At 41.7% G+C, this 22,646-nt stretch overlaps 1 protein-coding gene across 1 annotated transcript in view; it reads left to right on the top strand.

Annotated features, from left to right (window-relative positions):
- Positions 1–6,079: 6,079 nt before the first annotated feature.
- Positions 6,080–22,646, top strand: part of LOC308096343 (contactin-3-like) — a 46,399-nt gene continuing 29,832 nt past the window's right edge. The window contains exons 1-11 of the mRNA XM_080443757.1: positions 6,080–6,203; positions 6,970–7,105; positions 10,429–10,604; positions 11,365–11,460; positions 11,810–12,013; positions 12,947–13,049; positions 13,407–13,591; positions 15,579–15,715; positions 16,513–16,642; positions 17,224–17,374; positions 19,110–19,237. Coding sequence (XP_080299883.1) covers positions 6,149–6,203; positions 6,970–7,105; positions 10,429–10,604; positions 11,365–11,460; positions 11,810–12,013; positions 12,947–13,049; positions 13,407–13,591; positions 15,579–15,715; positions 16,513–16,642; positions 17,224–17,374; positions 19,110–19,237 — 1,501 coding nt within the window. The 5' untranslated portion in view covers positions 6,080–6,148. The remainder of the gene's footprint in view (positions 6,204–6,969; positions 7,106–10,428; positions 10,605–11,364; positions 11,461–11,809; positions 12,014–12,946; positions 13,050–13,406; positions 13,592–15,578; positions 15,716–16,512; positions 16,643–17,223; positions 17,375–19,109; positions 19,238–22,646) is intronic.

Raw genomic sequence — 22,646 nt, 5'->3', positions numbered from 1 at the left:
TGGTTGTGGCTATGGTTGTAAAGAAGATGTTTAAGCGATTAGCCACATCCAGCTATCTGTAATGAGAGTGTCCGAATTAATGTTGATGTTTGTAAATCTGGTTTTCAGTTTCTGACTGCAGCCAGTTGGTTGTTAAATAACTTCCAGAGCTCATGTGGTTTGTTTACTTTATGTTTTCGTCAACTTCATGTCATCGAGGTCGTTTTTTTTGGGCAGATTTGGTCATGACAAGTACCTTATTTTTTAGCTTATTGCTCTGTTTTTGGAGTTCCACATGGTGGGTTTTGAGACCCTCGGTGTAGCATTTGCGAGCTTCAGAGAAACAAAAACCTACAGGTGGTCCAGTGGTGAAAGTACTCAAGTACTGTACTGCAACGCATTGTGAGCTTGTAGATCTGCTCTTTTCAAAAGGTTTTTATAGCCTACATTTGAAAACTTGTGAAATGGGACCTTCTGCATAATGAGTACTTTTTACTGTTGGTACTTTAAGTACATTTTGGTACCAATATTTTTGTACCTTTACTCAAGTACATTTTGAATTCCGGACTTTTACTTGTAACAGAGTGTTCTACATTGCAGTATTGATACTTTTACTTAAGTAAAAAAAATGTTGTACTTTTTCCACCACTGAGGTCATCATTACAATAATCTTGGGGAGGGAAAAAAACAAAAGCTGTCCATTTTACGCAGTGAGTACTGGTCGGTCAATAGAGTGACTGGTGTCCACGGGTCACCGTCTCCGAGCAGATCACATGTCTGGCGAAAGGTGGCGCAGTTCGTCGACAGGTGCGCCTATCCCTCCCTCCTCCTCCTCCTCCTCCTCCTCCTCCTCCGCCTCCTCCCTGCCATAGGCTACCTTCTCCTCCGCTGAATCTTCCACCGCCTTGTTAATACGGGGTACTAGCAGACAGCCCACTTCACAAGGGAGCAACCGACTTGATGCGCATAAAATCATCCAGTCTCTGCCCAAGAATCATTTTACATGTGGAGGTGGTTCGAGAGCGTAAACAACCACCGAGGCCAGCGTGGAGCAGCGCGATGCCGGGGATATTTCAAATGTTTTCAAATGTGATCCACGAGCTAAACTGCGTGGGTGTTGTTTTTTTGGGACGGGAATAGGGGGAGCGATATGAAACGCGTGCATATTATATCCGTCCCCCGTTGCCGATTATTGTTTCTAACTGACCGTCGGCTCGATTCCATCATCACCTGTATGAACGCATTTGCGGTTTTGACCAAATTACGCAAAAAGGGGTTTCCATGGAGGATCATCTTTCACTCGAGTGTTTTATGAGAACAACAGAATTCGCTGCTTGCTGCTGGTGTCAAGATATTTCAAGATAAGGGGAGGAAGGTAAGGAAAAAAAACAAAACAAAAATAACAGCTATCCTATGAGCGCGCTGGGTGGAACGTGCTTAAATAGATACAGACGGAAAATGATGATAAATTATGGATGCACTAGTGTTAGAATATATGTTTGTATGAATTGATAATCATCTGGTATTCTATGCCATTGCCATCATCACAATGCGGTCTCTACATTGTTGCATAGATACATTATGTCCCTTTTTTTTTGCGAGGAATGCTTGTTTTTTTCGGCTTGGACAACGTGAGACGCAGCATGCAAGCCCTCCCATAGCAGCTGCAATCCATTCCTCCACACCACCATGGCATGGAGCCTCTTTTCAAGGGGCTGTATATTGACAGAAGAAACATGTCTTTTGTTGATTGGAGGCGGTGTTGTGGTTCAAGAAACGATCCTTCTTACATCACTTCAAGAAGTAATAGCACGCGCCCATTCAATCGGGTGCGTGCTATTCTTCTTAAGCTGATATAAAAACGCAGTTATAACTGTTAAACGTGTGTCTACATTATGGTATATACAGTTATACCAACGCTCATTGTCTCTTTAATCGTCCTACCATGGTACAGAATAATGGCCCATGTCTCTAGGCTAACCTAGCTTCACTTCTCACCTTTTGAAATGTGTTGGCCATTAACCGCAGCCTGGGGACAGCAGCACGACCTGAGGTGGGCATGCATTGATGCATATTATGCAGGTGTGCATTGCGTGTTCAAAAAAAGAACTGGGCATCTATTAGACGTCCAAGGATGTCTTATTCAAAGCTTTGATCAAACCTATATGTGTAGAGGGGGGGGGGGTGGAGGGGCAGTGAGTGGCTTAGCCTCTCAAGAGATATACTAGCTGATAAGTGTCTAACACACACACACACACACACACACACACACACACACACACATTCTGCTGTGCAGCATGGACGAACACACATTCTGCTTTGCAGCATGGACTAATTATTGTATACCTCTATGTCACCATGTTAATTAAAATAATGTTTGTGAAGAATGCAGCTCCAGAACACTCAGTCCACCCCCACTCTAATAGCAGGCCAATCTGTTGAGGCAGCATGTTACTTGGATACTGGATGAGTGTGTGGTGGTGTTTTTATGACAGTCTTTCCATTACGTTGTAAGTAGAGATGCATACACTCATTTATTGCTTGAGAATGATTCATCCTAAAAGCTTTCTCACAATCTTTCTTCGTAATAATCACCACTGTAAGAGGTGTGTGTGTGTGTGTGTGTGTGTGTGTGTGTGTGTGTGTGTGTGTGTGTGTGCGTGTGCGTGTGTGCGTGTGTGTGTGTGCGCGCGCGTGCGTGTGAGAGACTTTCAAATCCCTCTGTGCTCTGCTTCAGTGTAATACCATTGACAGTATGCCTTAATGCACATTTCTGTACTTGCATCCTGATTAGTGATGACTAGCTCACATGATACATGATTTATTAGGCCTGCATTACACGGTTCTCATGGCATCACCTTGCTAAACGGAGCATTCCCTGACAAATCTCCATTACAAATGCATGCTACAACATACAAAACTGACACCAGTGCCAGGCCTACTGTACCTTCCACATGCACCAGTCCCTACCCCTCCTGGCGTGCCAGCAGTTTGCAGACTATGGGCCTATCACTGAGGTGTGGCGTGCAGGAGTGTTCCTGAGGAGAGGCATGCAAATCCAATTTTGGAGAGCAAGGGGGAAAAAAAGACCCCGGCAAACATGAAAGGCTGGAAAGGAATCAAATCCTGGCTTAGACACCACGTGTCTCATCATCTGGCATCCAAGAATCACGGCAAACAATTATCCCATCCATAAGAATTACCCTGAACTAGACTAGGCCTAGGATTAGGCCGCAAATGAGCCACACACCAGGGTTTAAATGTGTGTGTTTGGAGGAAGAACGTTGGTGTATGTGTGTGTGAGAGGATAAGTGTGTGGGTGTACCTATGTGGGTGTTTGATTTCTGTTGTGTGACATTTTAATATATTGCTTACTTTTCAGTAACATTACTCCAACCTCTCTTGGAGAGAGGGTGTGTGTGTGTGTGTGTGTGTGTGTGTGTGTGTGTGTGTGCGTGTGCGTGTGCGTGTGCGTGTGCTGTGTGCTGTGTCCTGTCCATACGCCTGTTTCTGCACCCACCAGCCACCAAAGTGTATGTGTACAACAATGTCCATGTAGGGGTGCATTCCTATACATATCTGCATTACCATATGAACAGGATGACTGCACACCTGCCTACTGTTCAGTTCACCTGTTGTGTGTGCACAGTGCACACTGACATTTCACAAGTTATATCGTTATAACTCAGCCCATCTCCTTCTGTAAAGAGACTGGATGGAGCGTCGCAAATTTGGAACACATGCTCAGTCTAACCCATTAAGACCTGAGGTTACCTCCCTATGTTACTATATCAGTGGTTCTCAAACTTTTACATGTCAAGGACCCCCAAAATTATATGTATTTGGCTGCGGACCCCCATCTCATTATATTCTTGTTCCAGGGCCCCCCAGAAATAAAGATTTAAGTTACAAATGTTCGCTTAAAAATATATATATATTCAAAGATTTGCACAAATTTCACGATTTTTCAAAAATAGCAGATCTACAAGCTCATAGCGCGGCACTCGATGAGCTTGTAGATCTGCTATTTTTGAATAACCAAAGAAATCTAAAATGACACAGATGCTTTCTCGGTCTTAATGGGCTAAGCAGACAGACATTTGCCCTTGATTATGGACCTGTGTGGAATGGCTTTCTCATCAGGCCGCCTTGACTCGCCCCAGCATGTGTGGAGACACATGCTGCTATGGGTGAATCTAATTGATTGGACAGCACCCAATTCCCAGGTCCAAGCCTATCCCCAGGCGGACAGAGGGTGAATCCGTCCAAGTTGAAGGATCGGATGAGCCTGGGTGCCGTTCACTTCCCATAATAGATTGGCACGGGCCTCCTTCCATATGCCTCAGATATCACCCTCAGACTGTCTTTTGCTATGAGTTAGCTAGCCACACTGTGTGTGGCTAGTACACACGGGTCCTGTTTGGAGTTTCTTAGACCAGTGGTTCTCAAACTTTTTCATGTCAAGGACCCCCAAAATGATACGTATTTGGCCGCGGACCCCCATCTCATTTGCATCTCATTTGCACAAAAAAAACACGATTTTCCAAAAATAGCAGATCTAGAAGCTCGTAGCGTGGCACTCGGTGCCGTGCTATGAGCTTGTAGATCTGCTATTTTCGAATAGCCAAAGTGTAAAATATGGTTAAAGTGTTTAAAATGATTGCGAAGCTATATTAGCTAATTTAGCTGGGGACCCCCTGGTATCCCCCCAAGGACCCCTGGGGGTCCCCGGACCCCACTTTGAGAACCAATGTCTTAGACTATAAAAGTAGGAACTGACATTGGTGTAAATAGAATGCATGCCTGCTCTCCAAATGAAAAAAACAATTGTGTTGTTGGTGGATTTCCAATGCCAAAGTAAAGTAATGTTAGGGCTGGGCAAAATATCGATATTAAATGATGTGATATGAGACTAGATATCGTGATATGGCATAAGTGTTGTCTTTTCCTGGTTTTAATCACTTTAAGCCTTATTTCATACTTTCTAAAATTGACAAAACATTTAGAAAATAGCTCATCTAAATGGTTAATGGTGCATTTGTATAGTGCTTTATCCAAAGTACTTTACAACAGTGGTTCTCAAAATGGGGTCCGGGGACCCCCAGGGGTTCTCAAGGGGGTCCCCAGCAAAATGGGGAATATAGCATCAAAAGCAGTTTAAAGGAGTACTTCACCCAAGAAATGACTTATTTTCTATCAATTACACACCCCATGAAGCCTTGAATTCATGGAGATTGTTTTGTTTTTGTCACATTCCTAAGCCAATAATTTGACGACCGGCGGAGTCTCTGGCAGAGTCTCCTACTGAGTCGACTACTGACTGACTTCATGGGGTGTGTAATTGATAGAAAATAAGTAATATTTGGGGCGAACTACTAAAATAGCTGATCTACCAACTCACAACGCATCGCAATGCAATGCATTGTGAGCTTGTACAGTAGATTAACATTTTTAGACATGTTTTAATGTTTATGAAACCTTTTAGTAACACACATTTTGTATGGCGGTCCATGGCACATGGGGGGGGGGGGTTTGTGCTGTGGCCAAATACAAAATACAAAGTAAATTGGGGGGTCCTTGACATGAAAAAGTTTGAGAACCATTGCTTTACAATGTGCATTACATTTACTCACACACCGACGGCAGAGGAAACCATGCAAGGCACCAACCTGCTCATCGGCAAGAGTTGGGGGTTCAGTGTCTGGCATAAGGACACTTCGGCAGTAACCCAGAGGGAGCTGGGGATCGAACCAGTAACCTTTCGGTTTCCATTTCCAATCCGATCTGCCCGCTCACAGCGTTGTATCGAGATGCGTTGTGAGCTTGTAGATATGCAATTTTTGAAAAATGTTAAAGAAGATTCGTCACAATACGATATTAGAGTATCGTCATTCGTCACAATATCGTTACCACGGTATTTAATCAAAAATATTGTGTTATTTTGATTTTGTCCATACAGTATATTGCCCAGCCCTACTCCATGTGATTGCTTACTAAGAGGGTTATACTTTTTTATGAGCCAGCCTACTATGGTACACATGAGCGTGCTGACTTTGGTATTTCCAACGCAATTCTTGTTCCAACAGGTCAAGCTCCCCTGTTTCGGAGAATAAGAGTGTCATTTCAGAGCTTATTGGATGAGAGTCTCATTTGCCCTTGGCTGCCAAAGATGACGTTGCCATGGAAACAGCTTCTACTGTTATCAATCATCGACTGTCTGGCAGGTAAAACGCCTTTCTATATGTGTAATGATTCTTTTGCGCAAGGACGTTTACGATCCTGCGATGTCTAAAGAGATGAAAATCGTGTCACCAGTGCCACAACTGATGGGGCGCTGCATGAGTTTTTAGAGGCACGCCTCTCAATATTGACTTCCACTCACAATATGGGTTCAATACATTTCTGAGTTTTGCCCGGAGAAGCTGTTTGCCATTTATCATTTTATTTAGTCCATGTCTTTTTTTATATTATATAATGCACCAACTAGTTTAAATAACTCATCAGAGGGCTGCTGAGACATCCCTCTATTAACCCATTAAGACCTGACTGAGACCGATTCTACAAATGTCTTCTAAATCCTAACTTTTTCTATATCAGTGGCGCTCAAAACCTTTTCATGTCAATGACCACCAAAATTATGTATTTGCCCACGGACCCACCCCCATCTCAAAACATTTGTATTCAAAGATATGCACAAATTGCACAAAAGTTTTCAAAAATAGCAGATCCACAAGCTCATAGCGCGGCATGAAGTGACGCGCTATGAGCTTGTATATCTGCTACTTTTGAATAGCCAAAGTATAAAATGACAAAGATGCTTTCCTGGTTTTAATGGGTTAACCAACAGCAGAATGTCACACTCATTGACTGGTGGGGACTTTAAGGTTTAATTTATACTATGTTTTGCAACGATATCGGGCCCATTCGGTTACATATGAACACTCTCAGAGGTAAATGAACACTGAGGATTGTACTGTGTACTTCTGACAGAATGTCTGGATAGTGGATCGTACCATGGTCCAAGATGGAGGATGGAACCGGGGGACTTGTTCATACCGGTTGATGCGATAGAGGAGGAGGCAACTCTGACCTGTGATGCCAAGGGGACCCCGCTCCCTCAGTACAGGTAAGCAAGGATCACATTCTGGCTCCATTTCTCCACACGTGGACCCATGGCACTACAGTGCTTACAAAGTGCTTTACAGAGTGAAAGTCTTGGAGCCTGGATGAGCTTAGGACAATGTATAGAAAATATTATGCTGTCCATACTCTGCCAACGTTTTTTCTACGTCACCAGCTAAAAAAGTCACTATACATGCACATTATATATATATTTTTTTGTCCATCAGTCAATATCTTTTACATGTTTTTTTAAACACGTTGGGAGGTTTTATCAGATTTCCACATTAAATAACAATAAGAAATAATTGCTGCAGTTGGCCTTTAAAATATTGTCCAAGTTAAAGATATAAAGATATCAATTTTATACTGTAACTATGTTTTATGTTATCAATATCTACAGTGAATGCTCCTCACTTCTCTATATGCTCCTCATAATTCACTATAGACGCTTTTTGGTGGCTGATTTTACAGCTTTCTCCTCCACAGTCATTTGATTAGGGGCTTATGAATTCCCAGATTATGTTCTTTATGTGTAATAAGCATGGACTTAGGCTGTCTCCTTTATTAATTTCCCATGGAATTTGGATAAAGTGCAAGTAGGAATACTAAGCGTTTAGCTTCATTATGGCTTCAGTGATTCATATTGACTAACATACTGCCAATCTGTCTCTTGTCTCGCCAGATAGTATCTGAAGTGACACATGTGTAGCATCTTAATGACCGTTGGCTCTTATAAAACACTATGAAACCAGCCTCTGTTGCTAGAGACTGGCCTAGCGCTAACAGGCATTGATTAGAAGCATCTTTGGTGTTCAGTGGTGGAATTGCTTCAGCACGGCCAGCGCAGACGAGCTGAATGATAGCGGTGCGGAGTGCGTACATTCATTATCGCAGCTAAGACGAGGTATTTCCGTGCACTGATTAAAGGCGAGATGAGCATGTCTAGCGCGGCATCTTTTCAAGCTGGCTGTGGCGGGCTCCGCATGCCCTCGGCACCTCTCCGGCTCCTCTCTTGAAGTGTAAATGGGCTTACACTGCTGCTCTGTCCTCTTCTCTCGTTCCTCTCCTTTCCCTCCCTCTGCCAGCCCTGTCACTCACAGTAGATGGAATTCCCATCACCAGAGTGTTGCAGCATAATGGTAGAAAAGACATGTGTTATACACAGTGCCCTCCTTTTTCCAAAGTGGACGTTGGGCGCAATGCAGTATTAGTTATTTTTTCACCCTTTGTCAACAGGAAATGAAATTTACTTTCAAGGTTTTGCCTCACCCGGGTCAAGAAGTTAGAGGCTGTAGACTGAAGAAGAATCTGTAATGCTTGGGTTTCTGTGTGGTCAGATGGTCAGACACTTATAAAGCAAGGCTCAAGCAAAACTGGCGATCGTATTCAATCACCTACCTGCAATATGTCCTATGTTCAGGCCAGGGTAACGTTGAACAATTATGCTTCAGAGACACACACACACACACACACACACACACACACACACACACACACACACACACACACACACACACACAGGAAACAGGTTTCTGAGTGCTCTAAATGCAATGCCTATAAGTCAAAGAGAGCAATACGTTCCAACAACAGATATTAACAGCCTTCAGTATGTGCCAAGTCTCACTCATCTTAAGTGACACACTGACTGCCCTGTGCTCCTCAAAGTTGACGTTTGTACATGGTAGGATTTACTCTAGCCGCCCAAGCTTCCTAGGGCTCTTGAGCTTACGAACGGAATATGGCAGCAAGCACCCTTCAACATCGAGAGGTTTTGACGCATTCTTTAAGAAATGATTCTGAAGGTTAGTCCTGAAAGCTTTTGGAAAGTTGGTTGTCATGCCGTAAGCCATTTTTTCATTTCACTGAGGAAGGCCTTTTTGATGAATCATGGGGCACTCCTGCTACTTTTCAGTGAATTCACTTTTTTTTTTGTAGAGGTATTTTTAGATGGTTTATATGATGGTTAAACCGTTCAGGGATGGGAAGGTTATGTAAAGTGGAAAGCACCTATTTTTTTTGGCTTGTGCTGCATGAACTTGGCTTGTGCTTGCTTCTTGTCAGGTGATAACCTCACCTGGTATTAAGGATATTATTGTTAAAGGAATTCACAATAAAGTCTTTATGCCTGTGACTGTAATCGTAGTGTAATCTTACTCGAGGTCCGGGCGCCCGTACCGCTAGCCGCGCATGGGGCTCTAGGGATTGCGCGCTTATTTTGGGGTACCAAAATCGTGGGAAAAAAATTAATCATTTAAAAAAAAATAAACATGGGGGATCCCCTGGGGGTCCGCGGACCCCCTGGGAGTGTTGGGACTCCCGCGGACCCCCGTGAAACATTGCGGACCCCTTCGGCTGGGTTTTTTTTTTTCATGAAGGTGGTTGCTTGTTTCTGGCGCACATCTGGCAACACTGACCTGTCTGCTTTTCTTTTCCCAACGTGGCAACCCAGATGCCGAGTCGTGTGTTGTTGTTGTGGGGAGATTACAATAGGGGCTGCGTGGTGTTGGTTGTCTTTGGGATGTACATGGCACGCGAATGACGGACATATTACCGTGAGTGTGGTGTGATAGAGACATGACTAAAGTGAAAGCAACGGCGCGGGTTGAAGCGAAGTGGTCGCGTGTGTTGTTGTTGTGGGGAGATTTCAATAGCGGCGGTTGCTCGTGCGCGCGCATCCAGGCAGACACACACACAGCCAAAAGGCACAATCAGCCAAATTGTCGCATGCGCATGCGCAGGTTTGCGGATTGTATATATAGATAGATAGATATATAATTTCCTCCTCCCAAACATGTTTCTTCTGTTGCCCTTCAGTAAACAGCAAAGTCTTCAGTGTTCATTTTTGCATTTGTAACTTGGAGAGTGTACTGTACTAATGTACCAAATGGACCCGTAACAGGTTAATTTAGTAACATTTGTACACTCTCAGAGTTAAATTAACACTCAGGATTTTATAGTGTAGAAGAGGAGATAGTTCTGTGTGAGATAAGCAGATGTGCTGTCTTTGCCAGAAGCAGTTTCTATTCCTCCTTGGCACACACTCACCCGAACCAATGCTGACACTTCCCCGTTGTCTTCAGAAGTTGGTGTTAAGAAAAGCATTCTCTCACCAGTGAAATGTTGTTGTTTTTTTTACATTAGATAGTAATTATCTTCTGTGCACAAGCGTTGGTGTAAAGACAGCCCTAGATAGTCATGAATTGCAACCTGTCCGTTTTAAAATGCTAAACCCACACAGACATCCTTCCTCCAAACAGAGTTGTGATCTTGAGCTTGCCTCCTCCTGTCAGCCAACCTTGGCAGCTGATGGTGTCTTTGCCCTCACAGATGGTCACTGAATGGGACACTCATAAATCTGGGCCTGGATCTTCGACGGCGTCTGTCTGGGGGCAACCTCATTATAAGGACACTGGACCGTTACCAGGATGCTGGGATGTACCAATGTATGGCCTACAACACTGTAGGAGCCATTCTCAGCAGGAGAGCAAGTCTACAGTTTGCCTGTAAGTTGTGTTATACTGTATAACGTATAAGTAGGGCAGGGATTTATGGACAGAATCAAGTATAACAATATTTCTGTCTAAATACCTCATGTCGATATTGGGATGATAATATTGTATTCTTCTTCTTTCTTTAAAAACAAATAATTAAAATGTTTAAATAAAATCAGGCTTAAGTGATCATATCACAATATTACAGTACGCTATCCAAAATCCCAGATGATAACTAGTCTCATATCACAATAGCAATATGATATTGATTTATTGCCCAGCCCCAGGTATAAGTAATTTATTTATACACTACACACACATGATTCCAAATGGTTCTTGAATGTGCTTGTAACTGCCCTTGTGTTCGTGGAAGTAATATGTTTTCATAGGCCTGGGTCCCAGAGGGACAGTGAAAATGTTCCTTTCTGTATTGAAAAGCTTTATGAATGAAGGTATTTGATAATAGAACACGCTGTATTTGAGTTGATAATTACATATATTACAAGGCCCTGTACGTGCTTCTACGTAGCCTACCCTTGGGTACTTCGAATAATCCATATTCTCACACCCTCCATCTCTCTTGAGCATTAGGGCACTTAAATTATCATTATGAAATTATCATTCATAGTGCATTGTGGATGACAATTTCCTCTAATCATATATGGTCTTGTATGAGTGTCTTCTATGGCATTTACTTGTTTCCGATTCCCTTGTGTGATTTCCTGTAAGATTATGGAATGAACTTTGTCACCTCCCTCCCTTCCTCCTTCAGACTTGGATCATTTTAGAGTCCACACCAGGAGTGCGGTCTCTGTGCGAGAGGGGCAGGGAGTGGTGTTACTTTGTGGAACACCCACACACTCAGGAGGTGAAGTAACTCTCTTGCACTCTACTCACTACATTTTCACAAAACTAAAAGATCATTTTTCAAACAATGGCTTACCTCTGGAATTTTCATTGTGAATTGTTTCAACCACTTGAACCATAGTGTCCCTATTATGGGGATAAGTAACGTTTGTCAAAAATAGCTGATCTACAAGCTCACAACGCGTTGCGAGCTTGTAGATCAGCTATTTTCGTTGAAGAGATTTGTGTAGAGGGAAATAATAGAGGGTCTAGTATAGAGCCCTGGGCAACTACGTAGGTAGGGTTTAACTGGTTAATCACATTCTATTTTAAGTTTCTAGTCATTGCTAATTGATTGTTCTCCCTTCTAGACCTTACTTATGCATGGGTCTTCAATGAGTACCCATACTTTGTTCAGCAAGACAATCGACGCTTTGTCTCCCAGGAGACGGGAAACCTGTACATTTCCAAGGTGGAGACCTCTGATGTGGGCAACTACACGTGTGTGGTGATGAACAGCATCACAAAGGGCAAAGTTCATAGTTCACCTACATCGTTGATCCTCAGAACAGATGGTAAGATTCAAAAATGCTTTTCCATAACGTATTAAAATAAGTATTTTCAGCCGTTTAATGAGGGTATTCTTCTTTTTTTGAATAATAACGTATTTTCCGTCCTATATTTGATGAATTTAACATGACTCCTAGGTTGCTAATGGTAGTGAATAAATCCTTGCAGCAGGATCTAGGCCAGTAAACAAACAACCTGTACGTTTTCTATGCTGACGTTGCTTGCCCATAATTCTCTCTCGGTTTAAAAGCATTCCCTGTGCTGTGCTTTCATGTGAATTCACCCGGCAGTTGCAGATACCAATAGATTGTTCTATTTTCTGTTATGCTTAAAAAAATAAAAAATGAAATAAAACACATTGCCTTTTTGGATGAATTAAACATAATCCACCGTTATTCTATCAATTGCTGGGTATATATTTTTTTATATATCAAATCGACGTGAACAAATTCTAATAGATGTTTTAATCGACTAAATCGATTCGTCTGCATTTTTGGTATTTTTCAACATTTATTATTTTATTAAAATATATTTTTATAATTGATTAAATCAAATAGTTTGATGAACTGTTGCAACCCTAGTTTGAAACCCAGTCCCATTACCTTCTGCTACCAGGCCTAATTCCTGTCTGGTTTCACAGAATATTGAAATAAACTATATTATAATACTTGAACTTAAGATACAGTAGATGTCTAACATACTCTTTGCTACCTAGAAGTGGTTTGAATAATTTGTCCACTTCACACATAAGTGACTAGTGGCTACACATTTAAGAGGTGTAGCTCTTTCAAGTTCACCCAAGAGAGAATGTTTGCTCATGTGGCTTCTTTTCTATTGCCTCTGTTATTTTTTACTATGCTATTGTTTGGTCCATAATGCAAGCTTGTGTGTCATGAATAATGGAAGAGTGAACATGTACTTGTGCTTGCACTTGATAGGAGTGATGGGCGAATATGAGCCGAAAATAGAAGTTCATTTCCCTGACAATGTACCCGCCGCCAAAGGATCAACAATAACGCTGGAGTGTTTCGCCCTCGGGAAGTAAGCTGGATTTCTTGAACCATGTTTTCAATCTTTTTCTCCTGTCTTTCATTCCAGTCAAGGAATCCTGTGATTTCTACTGTATATTGTGATGTCACTGGAACAATTGTCTCTTAGAGAATAGCATCCTACCATGACAGGTCTGAAAAACTTAAAAACGTGCTTTTACTTGTAAGAAAAAAAGGCTATGTTTTCGTGCAAGCTAACTTCCAGAAAAGCTTTTCTCTTTATTCATAGTTGGAGTGCGAATAGGTTTTAAGCGGCGTCAAGCCCAATATTGTGGACCTATAAAGACAGCCAGGGTCGTAAAGCTTTAAAGGGAACTTAACTGAGGTTTACTTCCCCTATGTCTTCCAGCCCTGTCCCAGAGATCACCTGGAAGAGAGCCAACGGTGTTCCTTTCCCCAGCAAAGTCAAGATGAAGTACTCAAATGCCGTGCTGGAGATTCCAAGTTTCCAGCAGGATGACACAGGGGGCTATGAGTGCGTGGCTGAAAACAAGATGGGCAAGAACATGGCCACTGGCCGACTAGCCTTCTACGGTACTGTGATGTCCATGAAGTGGAACACCTACTAAGCACCTACTGTACAGTACTACACTCACTGCACCTGTGTTATTGTTAACCCATTAAGACCTGGAATGCATCTGTGTCACTTTAGATTTCTTTGGCTATTCAAAAACAGCAGATATACAAGCTCATTGAGCTTGTAGATCTGCTAATATGGAAAAGTCTTGAAAATGTGTGGAAATCTTTGAATATATATTTTTTCAAAGCAAACATTTTTTACTCAAATCTTTGTTTCTCGGGGTACAAAATATTTTGAGATGGGGGTCTGTGGCCAAATACATATAATTTTGGGGGTCCTTCACAAGGTTTTGAACAGGGGGCACGGTGGCGCAGTCGGTAGCACTGTCACCTCAGAGCTAGAAGGTCCTGGGTTCGATTCCCGCATGGGACGCTGTGGGCGCTGGGGGCGTGTTCTCTCCTCCGCGTCATCAGTGCCCATACCCTAGGTGGGGTTGGCGAAAGGGCCTCTCTGTGTGGAGTTTGCATGTTCTCCCCGTGTTCCCTAGGTCACAAAAACATGCAGTAATCCTGGTCACTATACTGCCTCCCCCTGGCCAGCCGGGGCGCCTGATGGAGGGGAAAGGAACTGGTTGGAATAACGTGTTCCTTCCATGCGCTACGTCCAACCAGGGAAACTCTTCCCTGTCAGGTGACAAGAAGGTCAGTTGGCTCTCATGCATTGAAGGAGGTGTGAGCTCGGCCCTGGCCTCCCTCGGTTGGCAGAGGGAAGGTAGTGCCCAGGATTACATAGACAATTGGCACTGGGTGTAAAAAATGGGGTTACAAAATCGTGGGATAAAAATTTAGAAAAAAAAACAAAAAAGGTTTTGAACACACCACTGTACCAACATAATATTTTTCTGAAAACTGTTGGGATTTAGAAGATTTTTTTTTATCAGCCTCAGGTCTTAATGGGTTAAGATACTACTAGATATTTCAAAAGGTGGGCACACTTTATTTACAGTACAGTACAGTACCTCATTTTAAAACATTTCGTTATGTCGTTAGTTACACTTGTGATTGTGTGACATGATACAAACTAGTGCTGGCATGAGAAATACACCAAATACATCAAAGTTGTTTTATTCATTATATCACAAAAAGTTCCCACTACCGTGTAAGGACAACCTAAATCATGTGCTTAAGCTTATCTGCAATGCGAGACCATACGTTAATGTTTTTCTCGCTCGCTCCATGTACAGTAATGCCGTTGATAATTCTTGATAAAAATGTTAAAACCCATTGGCGAAATGTTGAGGAGGTTTCCATCTCGTAGCCACCATCTTCTTTGCTGCTGTTAAACCAGCAAAGAAGATGCGCTTGTGTGTTCCGTGTAGGCGTAGCTGGGACACACCATTTAAAATGAATAAAGATGAATAAGGTGCAATATCAAGAATTGTTCGGTTTTAATTTTACTCACAGAGGAGGCAAAATAACACACAGTATTCACAAAGACACAAATGTAATCACTTTCACATAAAGTCCCCAATTTGTTGCTGTACATATGCAAAAGGCGAGAAACATGGGCTTGTTTGTGTAGTGGGTTGAGAAAGAGTCAGGTGAAGCTAATTATGCATACTAGCATGGCAGTGGGGTGAGAGCTTAGTATCCATCATCACAGCTTCCTGCTCCCTGGTGCTTCATACTGTAACATCTGGTGCTAATCTTGAATTGCCACAGGGTGGTGACACATTTAAGAGATGGAACTCTATAAAAAAAACAAAAACAAAGTGGTACCCTACATTCACTCCTCTATTTGCCAAGTGGGCAACTCTTTAAAGAAGAAAGTGGCTCCTCCATCTCCTGACGCTTACGATCTGCATTGATTCAAACTGTCAGTCTGCAAACACCCGTCCTCAGCATCACATTGGCTCCAACATATTCAGTGAGGGAGTTAGTCCATCCACCTACCTGTCTCTCTCTGGCATATCAATAGAGTCTATGTGTGTGTTCCCTTTAGCCAAACCTCAGTGGATACAGACGATGAAGGACACGGCCTTGGCCATAGAAGAGAGGCTGTACTGGGAGTGTAAAGCCAATGGCAAGCCCAAGCCCTCCTACACCTGGCTGAAGAATGGCCAATCACTGGCCTTAGAGGTAAAAACAGGAACATGTGTTCTTGTTTTATAACCCACTCACGTTATATTTCATATATTTTGGGTCATTCTGTTATTTGTTTTTAGGACAGATCATTATAGCATGGAACAGATTTCTCATTTGGAGTACAAGGCACAGCGACATGAAATGCAGGTGTGTGAGTAGGGTCACGCGTGTAAGTGCCTTGGCGACGCGTGTCGTGATAGATGCGACTGAGCTTTTCTCTGTTCTACTCCTCCTCGGCACGTTACAGAGTCTTGAGTGGATCAGTGTAGTACCCAGGAGGCCGCTCCATTTCATCTGAATGGGGCCAGTGGTTGTTTTCATTATTCATGCTACATGGTCAAGCTTCTCTAGCTTGAGGGACAATGGGCTTAATCTACTGTGAAATGTACGTCGGTAGCAAACGTAACTCAGTTTCTGTAGCGTGGTATCTCTGTTTTTCAACTTGAGCACAACACTGATTCTGCCCTGTTGGTATGTTCCATTTTCTTACAGGATGTTGGAGATGTTCTGTGCTAGATTGCACTTCACTTGGATAAGAATTTCTTTACTAGTGGTCACTGCATGGTACCATAAATATCGAAATAAATTAAAAGATATATATATATATTTCGTAAGAGAAACAATACAGAAATAATTAATTAAAGATAACTTGGAAGAAAATAATACTATATACTATAATATAAAGAATCACCACTTTTTCAGGTGACCAATTCTTCTGCCAAAATGTATGTATTTTGTAGTGTTTTAGAATTAAATAATTCAGTTGCATTCTATCCTCTTTGTCTTATCAGGAAAGGATCCATATTGACGATGGGGTCCTCTCTGTGTCTGTCTTGATGCTGTCCGACACCGGAATGTACCAGTGTGTGGCTGAGAATAAACATGGCGTCATATATTTCAGTGCTGAGCTCATGGTTTTAGGTAAAATGGCTTTTTCTTATCTTCGGTGCAAATCCCTAAGTTGATGTAACCAAAGAATCGGAAAGGTCACCTTACTGTCATTCTAAAGGTTGTCTGGATTAATGGATAATGGGTTCCGTGAGATTGGTTTGTGGGGTCAAACACATATTTTTTATTTATCCTGACCTAATGTACTGATTAACTTTTATGTAACCGCTGTAAAGGGTGAGATGATAGATGAATGTTTGATTTTAATAATTTTCTTCAAAGTTGGAGCCCTTCTCACTAAATGTGAATATCAAATATGAGTATGACCATATTTTATGCAACCTGATAAAAAAAGGTTACGGTTACTTTACCGTAACCTTTTTATTATAACAAAAGAACGTGTTATGTAAAAAAAGAAAGAAAAATAAAACAGTAGACTTCAGGGTGATTCCACTTTCATTTAATTGTAAATCCCATTACAAATGTTTGAAAAAGCCGTCTCTGCAGAACATTAAGGGTTGACAACTTTCATCAACCTGGTTGTAACCTAGATCAAGTATCCTGTGAGATTTGCAATGGTCCCCTTCTTAGGTCTGTTTGCTTCTTCCCATCAGCCTCTCCTCCAGACTTCACAGGGAACCTCCTGAGAGCTCTGCTCAAATCCAAAGCAGGCACCACGGTGACTTTGGAGTGCAAGCCCCAGGCCTATCCTCTTGCAAGCATTCTGTGGAAGAAAGGCAACTTGCCTATTCACACCAATGACAGGTATTAATTAAATACACTAAACTTAACAACAGTGATGATGATGAACCGTTTTCAATGTACCCACAGGTGGTCATTCAAATGGATCCCAGGGAAATTGAATCGGCCTCTAATAATATGTGACTGTTTTTGTTTTGTTTTTTGTTCCAGAGGGGTTATAAGAATTATTGTCTCCGCCAGGCCGAAAGGCATGGCGAGAGAGTATGTTTTGCCCCCTGTCCGTCCGTGTGTCCGTCCGTCCGTCCTTCTGTCTGCGAGCAGCTAATCTCCGCCACCGTTGGCCCGGTCGCTGTGAAACTGCGCACACACACTCCCTGGATGCCACAGCAGAACTTCTGCCCCACATTTTTCAGATCAGCCTGTCATAGCGCCACCATGAGGCAGACTTTTGCAAAACACATTTTTGGATATTACTCCTACAGATTTTGTCTGAACAACACGCGAATCGACACAGTATCTCTATAGTCATGTGATAAACACGGATCTGTCCGATTTTCCATATTTCATCCTGATTGGCTAAGATTGGCCTCCAAAGTTTGCAGGATTCCTTCGTTTTGAACAAAATGCCTCAAATCATGAATGCAGCATGTGATTTCCGTGAAATTTCCACGTAGATTCCCACTTGGCCCAGGAAGAAATGCCACTTGAAAACTTTCACATCAGCCTCATGGTGGCGCTATAACAGGCCGATTCACGTTTTTACCTATAACTGCACCGATCTTCGTGCAACTTTGCAAGCACACTCCCTAAAGGCAAAGGAAAAACCTTTGCCCTGCATTTTCCACATCTGCCTTTTAGAGCGCCACCAGGAGGCTGACTTTTGTAAAACAAATGTTTTCCTCTTACTCCTTCAGATTCTGTCCAAAAAACACGCAAATCGGTACACAGTATCTCTATAGTCATGTGATCAAGATGGATGTGTCCGATATTTCATATTCCATCCTACTTGCCTAACATTGGCTTCCAAAGTTTGCAGGATAGAACAAAATTCCTCAAATCATGAACGCAGTGTGCAATTTCCGTGAATTTTTGTACGCACATTCCCACTAGAAAATATAGTACAAAGAATACCATTGATAATATATCTAGAACATATAATGTACACGTTCTACTGTATACTAAGTTGTATTATGTGTAGGAGCAGAAGATATAACAGAAGTAGAAGCAGATATAGGCAATGTAGACATACTCATGGTAGGCTGAGCACAGGCTGCTGAGGCAGAGAGGGGGGCATCAGAGGTAGATTTGGTAGCAGTTACTTTACAATAAATCTCAATAAGAGAATACCAGCACTTACTTTTGCCATGTACTGTATGTTTGCACATACACTAAAGTTATTTTGGAGAGTTTGATTCATTACACTGAATAACAACAATTATAGAAACATTTATAATTATTTGCACAATATAAAAAAAACTATATGATGTACAATATCTCTGCTGTCCGGCCGCAATTTTTTTTTTTTTACACAGACGTAAAGGGTGTTCAATAGCGTTGATTTATGAAGGAAAAAAAAGAAGCTGAAAATTGAGTTAGCTTGTTCCTGCTGGACAGCGACGATATACAATGTAAGCTAGAGGTTGAAATAGAAACATGTACAAAAGACATTATACTATATCACAGTCATGGCAGGATGCTATACCAATATGATCTAGCTTGCAAACCGTCTTTGACATTAAATGTAAATGTCAATGCTTGGTAAAGCTAAAACAGTGCCTCTGTCTATGGACTTTTATAGGGTAACTCTTTCATCTGATGGAACTTTGAGATTGGCTAATGTGACCAAGTCTGATGCGGGCAGCTATAACTGCTTTGCAAGGAATCGCTTCGGGATGTCTAGTACAACAGGGAGACTCCTTGTTACAGGTAAGTTTGTTACTGTCAAATTCATGAGATGCACTTTCTAAGAAAGCTTTATAGCAAGCTATAGATTATCAGGAAAAGGGCAACTATAGCACTTCTAGAGGATGTGAGTCAATAACTGGTGGGTGGAAAACAAACAAAACAAGTATTTTCTCTGAGAAGTGTTTCGGGGAATGTCAAAGCGTCTGAAAGTCTCTGCCCATGAGGCTCAAGTCTATGCATAGTAATGCAACTGCCTCCCTTGATTTTCGTTTTAGTTGTTTAACATTATATCGAGTGAGTAACCCCAATGCAGTATTCATTTGCAAACTTCTAAGAAGTTTTAGCCTTATACTTCTGTCTGGGTTTATCATAATTTCTTTTGCTGTTTTGTCTGACTACATCTGGCAGTGGGTGCAATAATGTCTTTCAAAGGTCTTTGTGAAACAACTCGATCATTGTTTTCCTTGAAGCAGTTGAAAGCAACCAATTTACTGCAACAAATGAAGGCGCCGGGAGGGGAAGTGAAGGAAGTCTTTAATAGAGTTGTTACAGATGGACAATTATTATTAGGCCGTGTGGTGACCCACCAAAAAGTGCCTAGAAAATGAATTTCGTTCCCACGTCTTGGATCTACTTTTTCAATGCATTTTTGCATAGACAATACCCTTGTGGACTTTGGGTTGAAAGGTCTCCGCACAATATCCTGCAGTATTTTTTCACAAGCCAGAAATGTATATAAAAGTGAATCAAAAAACGAAAATATTGTGCTGCTGTTTTGCTTGTAAAATGTGTTATATTGATTTTGGCAACACAAAATCTTTCTCAAATGTCATAAATACATATACCTAACATCTGAAACAAGTATTGGTGCCTTAGTATACTCATATTTGAATTTAGATCATGAAATGTAGCAAATTTGTTAAAGAAAACACTTCTACGGAAGTGATTGGCACCCAGCACAATGAAACATACACGTGACATAGTACATTTAGCTAAAAGCTTATGTTTCATACATAAAAAAATTCACAACCTGCTGTGTAATGAAAGGAAAAAAAGCAGTACACCTTGGCCCAAAATGGCTGAAAATCCATCAAAATGCTACCACGCCCCCCTAGATTGGAATAATGCCAAAAATAGACTAGACTAAAATAAATACACTAAAGCTGCAAATTATTACAAAATATGGTATAGAATATGTATAAAAATACCACAGTGTGTCACAGCATGTGTCATTTGTACATCAACCCCCCCACCCACCCCCCAGATCAGGCCTTCTGTGTCACTCACAGGCATGAACAGAGAAATGTTGGTGTGACATTGTCAGACAGTGCAACAGCAGCAAAATAGTATACAAATATGACTAAATATGAAAGTGCAGACTGCATCTCCTGTGGATGACCACTGATCACACCATTGATGGATTCTGGGGCACCAACTTCAGACTCAATGAGTATGTCTTGCAGCCCTGCATCACCAAACCTTTTTCCTAAAATACCTAGGAAGGACACGTATGAAACTCTATGTCCGTGGCACTTTTTTCCTTTTTTTTCTATAATTATTATTTTTGAGAGAAAGTGTTTCAAAGTGTCCAATAATAACAATAACAACTCAATTATAATAACACTCAACAAGCATAATCCATGGAAACCCTTGATCCACAGGCTCATCATGAGACCTCCTCCTCACCTCTAATCAAAGTTAGGCACCTTTGCATCAAACTATTGTGACATTGCATTCCTTTAGATCATGACATGCCCTTCATGAATTACTCATCATGTACATAATTATCTGTTTTGACACTCAAGTCTTTTTCCTTTGTCCCATCGGCATGCTTTCTCATCAACATGGATTAGGTCTACTGTACCTGTTCACCTTAATGGAAACCACACCTATTGAAGCTACGTAGATGAACAAAAAACTAGTTTAGCTGGAACTTCCTGTCTCCTCCTGTCCTCAAGTAACACTCACCTTTGCAGCTAAGAGGCCCTTTTGCTTTTGCAATGTCAGATGGAAGCACTGTCTGTACTGGTAAGACCCAATTATTGAAATCCCAAACGTGGAATATACTTGGACCATGCTACATTGAATGCTTGTCTCAGGACTGCCACCTGCCAGTATACAGTGGATAATTAACTTTCCAGTCTCCAGGTGTTCTAAAGTATAGGCTAGCTAACCACGTTAACCCTAGCCTGAGGCTACGAGCTCAATCCATGGTCTTGAAGGGCGGACCCAAACACAGCCGCCTGGATTTGTGCGTGGCTTCCTATTGCTTCACCAATCTATGTCCCCGCCTCCCCTCCCCTCCCCCCCTCGGCCTGTGCACGGAGCACGCTGACGTCACCAAATTTAGAGCGACGCCCCTCTGCACTCTGATTGGTTAGGAGATAACAAGGTCCAAGACCATCGTTCCTGCATCGCTCCCCCAGGCTTTTTTTCTTTTGTAACAAAAAAAAAAGCCTGGGTTTCCGAGGCTACGTTAACCCTGACATCCCAATTTTTGGGCATGCCATTATAGGCTAAAAAGAAAAGAGAATTGCTGATCTACAAGCTCACAACATGCTGTGATGTGTTGTGAGCTTGTAGATCGTTTTTTCTCCCCAAATTCCCTCAAATTGAATTGATAAGTGGTTTGTTTTAAAATGTGCAGTGCAGTGGAATAGAGTAGACACTATAAGGCACACCAAGAGTCCATTAGTACTGTATACATTTGGGGTTAGGCCTACGTGTTTCTGGTATTGATCACTTATTTTGCCGTGGCAAAAATAAAATATTGATGGAAATGTCCATCACAAGCTGGACATTTATAATAACACTCCGTTGACATGTGAAAACCACCGTTGACATGTGATTCAAATTTGGGGTTGACTGGACGTTTTGTTCATGATTTTTGGCATAATTTGTAAAACAAGCCCCTCCCCTTTATAAGGCTATTACGGACGAACGGTATGGATTCCGCTTTGATATGTTTATCGCATGGGTTCAGCGATTATGTGTACCAATTTTTGTGAGATTTGGACAAAATCTGTAGGAGAAGGTGCAAAAACTGTGTTTTGAAGAAAATTCAAAATGGTGGGAAATCTATCCAGACGCAAATGGCCTATATTGGGAGTTGCTTCATGACCCAAGGAATCCAGAATTTTTGATTCTACGACGTACGGTTCAAGAGTTATAGGCCGAAACGTAAAGTGGGCTGTTATAGCGCCATCATGAGGTCGACTTGTGTAAAAAAAATAAAAAAAAAATTGGCACTGGACTCTTAACCTCCCCTCCAAGTCTTGTAACTGTAGCCCTTATGGTTTCGGAGAGAAAAATTGTTGAATGGGAGTTTTCGCATTTTCCCATGCAAGTCAATGGGGAAAATGAATTCACTAATAAATTAATATCAATTAAATTATACAACTTATTTCTTAGCAAAATACACGCACACGAT

The sequence above is a fragment of the Gymnoscopelus braueri genome (genome assembly GCF_963280865.1).
Source record: "Gymnoscopelus braueri genome assembly, chromosome: 12".
NCBI lineage: Eukaryota > Metazoa > Chordata > Actinopteri > Myctophiformes > Myctophidae > Gymnoscopelus > Gymnoscopelus braueri.
This window is presented reverse-complemented; position numbering and strand designations above follow the sequence as displayed.